Raw genomic sequence first — 7,706 nt, 5'->3', positions numbered from 1 at the left:
CTGTGGTCCTGTGCTGGCTGATTGACCCTTAAATGTTGGTTCCTTTTCAACTGTTTTGGATAATTCACATATATATGTTTCAGAGGAGGCGAGATGGAGGGATAGAAAGGTGCTTCTCGCTCAAGCCTATTTTACCAGTTGCTAAACCTTAGATAAAATTGTTGGGGAAGTTCTGTTGCTGTTTTGTTCTTCAGCCTATAAGCGTCTTTGGACCTTTGTACTCTGCAGTTACCCAGCAGGCTGTATGTAGAGCTTATGTGGCTCAAGGTCTTGACTTTCAAACCAGAATCTTCTAGTTGTGAAGGCTAGGCATTCACGTAAAGGAATCCCATACCCATAATGTAATAATCTGTGTGGTTGATTTTTCACTTTTTTTTTTTCCTCCTTGCCTTGATAGTACACAGGGCTAGACTTACTAATTGCTGTACACTTGGTATATAGTCAGTGAGAGAAGAACAGTACGCCCAGTATGAACACTCACTCCTTTGGTGGATAGCAAATAACATGAGAGAAAAAAACTGCATAGAATGCAATTCATACCAAGAGAGTAGCAGATTTCTCAGCTAAAGCATTTTTCACTTGTTACCTGTTTAGAGGGTTCAGTGGTAATTCTGGCAGGGAGTAGGTTATAATCCTTCATCAGCCATTTTCCTCCATCAACCATTTAGTAATTGTGATTACAAGTTCCTTATTTTGAAAATAACTTTGCCCTGCTCATTGTTTTGAAGTAAAAGCTGAAAATATATTTTTATAATTATAGATGAAAAACATATGATGTTTTTGTTCTCTACAGGAAGGAAGAAACAGAAGCTTGCCAAAGAGAGAGCAGGGCTTTCCAAGGTAATACTGTGTTAATTTATGCAGTACTATTTATAAAGATGTTGCATTTGTACCAGGTTTATTTGTAAGTGGGATCTGTTTAGAGGGTGCTATCCTTGTTCTTACTTCCAACGCATGCAACCTTCTTGCAACATGCACTGTTCGGTTTCTCAGCTTCTATAAATAGCCACATGTAGGGACTTTTGTATGACTGTTCCAGCTCTGGGAGGTGTGGCATAGTTGAACTCCTATTGAGTTCAGCATTAAGAAAACCTGCTTGGGATTATGTCCTTAAGGACTGTTAAGGTTTACAAATTGCTAAGAGGGTATAACTTGTGTGACTTGACTTCTGGATAAATAATGGGAGAGGCAAGGATTTCTTAGGGTGATACTTTTAATTGGACCAGCTATGTAGTTGGGATAAAGCTTGACAAGATTTCAAATGTAAGATATTCTTCGTCAGGTCTTTCACTCGAAAGCTTGTGAGGCTTCATCCCGACTACATAGCTGGTCCGATAAAAGATATGACTTTAAGAAATCCTTGCCTGTAGAATAATTTCTGGACCATTACGGCTACAGCATCACTCACACACGACCGAATAAATGATAGGTAACTTTCTGTTCAAGTTTTGGATTTGATAACATCTTTTTTCTTATTACTGGTGAATCTCTCTAATGTACAATGTCAAAAATAAACCAGTGTTGCCCAAAATGTATAGCCTTTCATAGACATTTCCAGCATACTCTTTTACAAATCATTGTAGTTTAAATTTCTTTATAACATCAGCCTTGCATTATTATGGTGGGACATGGAATAAGGCAGGGGTGGCCAACCTGTGGCACATGTCCCACAAATGGCACAGAAAGCCTTTGTATGTGACATGCAATGGATCAGGGAGGGAACAGAAATTGGAGCCCCCAGAACAAGCATGGAGCAGAAAGCAGAGCAACAGATCAGGCAGAGGAAGGGGGTATGGGTGGCACTCAAAGGGTGCAGGGCTTACCTTGTGGTAAAAAAGATTGGCCCCCAGTGATTTAAAGAATTTGTGTATGATTTTTAGGGCCTTGACAGATATTACATTTATCACCTTATTAACATGTTAATTGCACCCTCATTGTGCCATAAATTGCAACATGCCACATGTTCAGCAAATTTATAGCATCATAAAATGTGTAGAACATCTTTGTGTTTGGTTTCTATGGTGCTTTAAATTGACTGTCATCATGCTTGCTCTACTTCCTGCTTGTGAGGTGCAGGACAGGGCATTTAAGAATGCTGTGGGCAGGAAGCTGCTGTGCTGCTTCCACCATTGGCACATTTGTAGCCTTGCCCTGTACCCCCTGTGCAGTGGATCAGACAGTGTGTAACCAGCAGTTCCAGGACACAGCCCATTCCCTGGGATGGAACAGCGGACAGCCTGAGAACCCAGAGATGCACTATATATACCCCATCTGGATGCTCAGCTGAGTGTTGGGATTGGGTCTAGGGTCTGGAATGTAGCTGTAGTCCTAATCCCACTGTGGGATTGGGTTTGGGGTGGCCCCAGCTCCAAAAAAAACAAGCATGTAGCCCAACTGTGGTATACATGTAGTGCAGACTCAGGACACTGGGAACCGAAGAGTGGGGATGCTACCCTGCCCTGGGCTTTTAAACATCATGTGTACAGCCCCTCTGGGCTGCATGCAAGCTTTTTAGTTCTAGGGCTATCCTGTGTCTGATTCTCGCCTCAGGATCCAGTATGGGGCAGCCCTGGGTCCTGTTTGGAGACTAGGGCCTATCACCAGCCTGATCCTTAGGTTTGGACTGGGGTCAGCTGTATCCCAGACCCAAGGGTCTGCCCCGTGCCAAGTCCCCGTGTTCAACTGAGTGTTGGGATTGGTCATGGCATAGCCCCAGCATCCAAGATACAGCTGCCCATTGCGCAACCCACAGGATCAGGCTTCAGGCAGCCCTGGTGGCATGTGTGGCATGGCAGGAAGCATGATGTTTGGGATGGGGCATAAAAATCTTCTTCATATTCCGATTACACCATTATTTTAACATCTGCCAAGGACCTTAGAAATATTCATACGACTTTAATGTAGCAGTACATTTTAGATGTTTAAAATGGTAGTACTTAATCCTTTTTAATATGTTTCTGTAAAAATGAATAGCTTTTTATTTTTGTTTTAAATTGAACTGTTCTCTGTTTTGCTTATCAGCTTTGTTGTGGGCTGGCTTGCTAATTTTATTCCTTGTTACAGCTCCCTGATCTAAAAGATGCTGAAGCTGTGCAAAAATTCTTTCTTGAAGAAATCCAGCTTGGTGAGGAATTACTAGCACAAGGTAGGTATTGCAAAAATATTTAAAACAAATAATTTTTTGGAAAAGGGAATTCTTCCAGGAAGAGTTTTATATGCTATTGTGTCCTGGCATAAGTATGTTAACTAAATGTTTTGGCCATCAGTATAGGTACAGAAAATCTTTGAGTGCAGCCCTAGCTAATTGGCCTCCCACTCATGACTGGAACTGGGTGCTTTTGTCACGTGTCCTGAGGTGGTCCAAAATTTAAATGCAGATGAGGTGCAGGGCTACCTGGTCCAGCTTTCTCTCATGGAGAGTGGGGCCACACTAATCATATGCACTAGTTTGAGAGAGGGGGCTACAGAGGGATTCTAGGTTAACTGTTTGGGGCCCCTTTTGGTGACGTTTCCCAGGCTACCAGGCATTTAAGACTGGTGAAGAAACAGGAATCATTGAAAATAGGAAAGAAAGGTGCAGTTCAGCTGTGAGAGTGAAGAGGAAGTAAAAATGTATGCAGGGTAGTGGCTCACCATGACTTGGAAAAAGAGTCAGCGCTGAGGGGGACTGTGCTTAATGGGCACTACCACATATTTTATGCAGATAGGCTGCATTAATAGATTTTTGTGATTGGGCAAACATGCTGATGGGAACCTATGTGGGCTATGTGTTTTGTAGTCATGCTCAGTGTTGGCTGAATTTAATCAACTTCAGATTTGGTTTCCACTGCTTGAGCACAGGCTGCTTCTGGCAGCAGTTTAATGATAGGCATTGTATTTAGCAAGATTTCCTTGCATGTGATTATAAGATGGAGGAGCTCTTTTTTCCCCCGTGCCAACAGGGGCAATGGGGGCATGAATAATATAAAAATTACTTATCTTGTATTTGAGTAAATGTGGTATTGTTTCAAATATGCAACAACTATTTAAACAAATCTAGTTCAAAATAATTGAACATTCTCTTCTTTTTTATATATATAATTTGCTGTAACAGATTTCTCTTGCAATTTGTTTGGTCTATACTGCAGTTAGTTAGAGGTTAACAGAGATTTACAGTCTTTTCTATGAAGGGTAGAACCAACACAATTTGGGAATTAAGCAGTTATAACTAACTTTCTGCACAGTATTGAATAGTTTGGGTAAACCTCAAGCCACTATAAAATAAAGTCCCATCTAATAATGAAAAAAACTGCTGTCACATAAGAATCTACTCTTGGTCTGAGAACCGTGGAAGAATCGGCTTTCCTTTTAAAACTCAGCTTCCAAATTGTGAAAAGTAACTGTTTAATCTTTTGGGGTGTTGGTTGTAGCCGTGTTGGTGTAAGGACATAGGCAGACAAGGTTCTTCGGATAGATGTGATATCTGTTATTAGACCAACTAAATAGTTGGAAAATTTGTTCTTGGCAAGCTTTTGGGAACAAAAAGAAGGGTGTTTGTCCCTGAAAGCTTGCAAAGAACATTTTTTCCAACTATTTAGTTGGTCTAATAAAAGATATCACATGTCCCCAAAGAACCTTGATTGTTTAATGTAACATTTAGAATAACCCCGAAACTGACATCCAGCACTTTCTGCTGGGAAATGTAGTTGTGCAGTTCTACTCTGCAACAATAAATGGGACTCCTGCTGAGAGAGTATCATTAAGATGTCAGCCTAGTTGAGGCAAAAATTCCTTTTGCTTAGTAGAAAAATCTTAAAGATATCAGGCATTTCTAAAATCTGTATTCAGTTCTTTAAAACTCATTTCTATATTTAGTGTGTGTGTGCTTGTGTCAGTATATGTAAGGTGGGGTTAGGATGTTTGTTAGGCCAGTAGAAATTAGTGGGTGGATGCCTCCTATTCCAATTAGCTCTTGGAAATGAAAAGTAGTTGTATCTGACCTAGTTAGACAGCTTTGGAGTTTGAAAGATTCAAATAAGAATGGGGAGTTAAAAAAGTGGCAATGTTTCTTCTTCAGCAGCATTTGCAGTTTACTTCTACAAGGCAAACAAAGAAACATTCTGCACCAAAAGCACTTTTTTTTTTTTAAAAAAAGGAACCTTTTGTCATGTAGGTGAATACGAGAAGGGTGTCGACCACTTGACAAATGCCATTGCTGTGTGTGGACAACCACAGCAGTTATTACAAGTTTTACAGCAGACTCTTCCTCCACCAGTGTTCCAGATGCTTCTTACTAAGCTCCCAACAATTAGCCAGGTACGTATTGGGAAATGGAAGTAATTTGAACTGCGTTTCTCCAAGAGGAGTAGAAAGTGATTTTTTTTTTTTTTTTAAAGGGCTGTTTCTCTGGTTTCACTAGGAAGGCAAAAAATCATTGCTAATACAAAATAAGTGATTATTTTTCCCACTGAAACGTGCCGGGGATGTAAGTAAATATTTTTGTCAAGTGCCAGAAATAGTCCAGTGTCAAATATGCATTTGATTATTATATTACCAGGTAAGATTCCCTGAATGACTAGAACCTCATTTCCCCTTTCACCCAGAAAAGAGGTATTTTATTTTAAATACACGTTAACCTCTTAAAAATAAAGATTTATAACTCTTTGACCCTATGTAGCTATAAAACAGACTACATCAGGTGAACTGAAACATCAAAACTGAAAAGATGTCATTTCATGTTTTTGGATCTCAAGCTTAAAAAAGAGTCTCACAACTTTAGTGTCACAATTTTAGTCTCTTCATTTTTTAGTTTAAAACGAGTGCCAGAGGGGGGAAATTTACAAGCTGATTCCTCTTGAACAGATACTTCTAACTTGGGTGGATGAGTAGCTTAAATTGCAGTAGGGTATTTATTCCTTGTAGCTTTAGGTTCAAAATGCCCCTTCCTTTCAGAAGGAGTGTACTATGTGGGAGGCTGCGTCTGGGGTAATAAATTAACCGAGCTCCTGTCTAGTTTGTATAGATAGTAGATTGGGGTTGCTCCAGCGTCCTCCATGACACACTCCTCAACCAGTTGTATAGTAGTCCTTTATGCTACATAGTTGCCACACTTCAAGCCAGGCATGGCTATATTTTAGTTGCGAAGTATGTTGGTAATCTGTAGATTTTGGAATGAAAGGCACCATAACAATGGGTAACATAAATTTTCTCTGAACAGGAGTAGCAAGTAATAATAATCTATTTTGTTGTACGGACAGAAGTGATTATTTGATTTCTAATAAGAGATGTTACTTATCTGGCACTAGCTTTGTAAAGTATTTTGTTTTTACAAAGGTGACTCCAAAAATCCCTGTGAAATAGATGCTAAACTTTTAATTTGTTTTGACAATCTTTTAATGTTCATATAACGATTCAGCTGTTTAATGCTGAATATAAAATTTCATTGTTTTATAACAGATTATCTGGTGACAATTTTATGTGAAGTGAATAAGACTTTTTCTTCTTTCTGCAGAGAATTGTAAGTGCACAGAGCTTAGCTGAAGATGATGTTGAATGAGATCATGCCACACCAGAGAAAAATTAGTGATTTCATACCCCAGAAGATGAGCATCAGTGGGGGGATAAAGAGGGCAAACATCGTAGTTAATGGACTATGTACTACATTGAATCTACCAGAGTTAATCTTTAACTTTGGATAGGTGGGTCTGGCTGGATTTTATTTATTTATCCCAGTGAAAAGTGTATTTTGATTAAAAAAAAAAAAAAAAAAAAAAAAAAAAAAATTCATTTTATAAATACACTGTGTTGAGTTATCAAAGTGTCACTAACTTCATTACTATTAAAATATGCAGATGTAATGTTGTACATAGAAAGGTATAAAACTACTACGTATTAAATACCCAATGCTCATTTTTGAAAAACAAAGTGAAGGCAATAAAGATTTATCTGCACCTGTATGTCCATATGGTGGTCCTTTTAGATCTTGAAGCAGCTTACTCTGACACTTTAAAGCTATCTTTAAAGAATTGTCCTTATCATGTAAACTTGTTCTTAATAGTATGTCGGGTCTTCAAAATAGTTAACCATGCTTTTAAACAGCAGGTGGAAAATCTTTGTGGCCTATTGACAGAATAGACACGCAGTTAATAAAACAAAAGCCAGTCATGTACAGCAATAAAAGGAAGATGCAAAAAAGGAGGGTGATGGGAGATCAAGAGTGAAGGCTTAGAGACAAAGAAAATGAAGAATCCTGTTATTGCCAGAAACAATAAAAGCTGAATAGTTGCAAATAAAAACCAGAGCTGCCTGACTTAAATTCAGTTTATTGCAGCTGTAAGAATGGAAAGGTTTTTAAAAGCTGGAACCCACTGTGCAGGGAACGAGAATAACTAACAATTTAGGCCCATTGTTATGGCTTGGAAGACTTAGAGTGGTCATTAACAACTGGAAACATGACAAATATTTTTTTAAATTCATGCAAGTAACCAAGAAAACAAATTAAGATGATGATGTCCACAGGCTAATTAGCTAAAAAACACCAAAAAAATGCATAAAAATAGTTCATGAATTCTCAGTTCAAGGAAAAGACCATAAAAGTGGGTTAAAATAAATCACTGTGCTTTTCTTCATTTACAAATAGGAAACATACATGAAGTATAATCACACAAAAATAAGTGTGCAGTATAAAAGCCCTTTGCAAGGCTGAAGTTTTCCATGGATAGAATGAG

The 7,706-nt window shown here is 38.6% G+C and overlaps 1 protein-coding gene across 4 annotated transcripts; it reads left to right on the top strand.

Moving 5' to 3' along the window:
• The first annotated feature begins 692 nt into the window (after positions 1 to 692).
• On the top strand, positions 693 to 6,935 carry TOMM20 (translocase of outer mitochondrial membrane 20). Of its 4 annotated transcripts, XM_025213488.1 has the most exons (5): positions 693 to 840; positions 3,064 to 3,145; positions 5,060 to 5,295; positions 5,376 to 5,464; positions 6,491 to 6,935. In XM_025213488.1, the coding sequence occupies exons 1-4, from the start codon at positions 772 to 774 to the stop codon at positions 5,418 to 5,420; spliced, it is 432 nt and encodes a 143-aa protein (XP_025069273.1). In that variant the 5' UTR covers positions 693 to 771; the 3' UTR covers positions 5,421 to 5,464; positions 6,491 to 6,935. The 4 variants fall into 4 exon arrangements, with proteins under 4 accessions (XP_025069273.1, XP_025069271.1, XP_025069277.1 ...); XM_025213486.1 differs by lacking the exon at positions 5,376 to 5,464 and having other exon boundaries at positions 711 to 840; XM_025213492.1 differs by lacking the exon at positions 5,376 to 5,464 and having other exon boundaries at positions 715 to 840; positions 5,135 to 5,295.
• Positions 6,936 to 7,706: the final 771 nt, after the last annotated feature.

Source organism: Alligator sinensis, unplaced genomic scaffold (genome assembly GCF_000455745.1).
Source record: "Alligator sinensis unplaced genomic scaffold, ASM45574v1 scaffold93_2, whole genome shotgun sequence".
Lineage (NCBI taxonomy): Eukaryota > Metazoa > Chordata > Crocodylia > Alligatoridae > Alligator > Alligator sinensis.
Note: the sequence above shows the minus strand (reverse complement) of the source record. Positions and strands in the feature narration are given on the sequence as shown.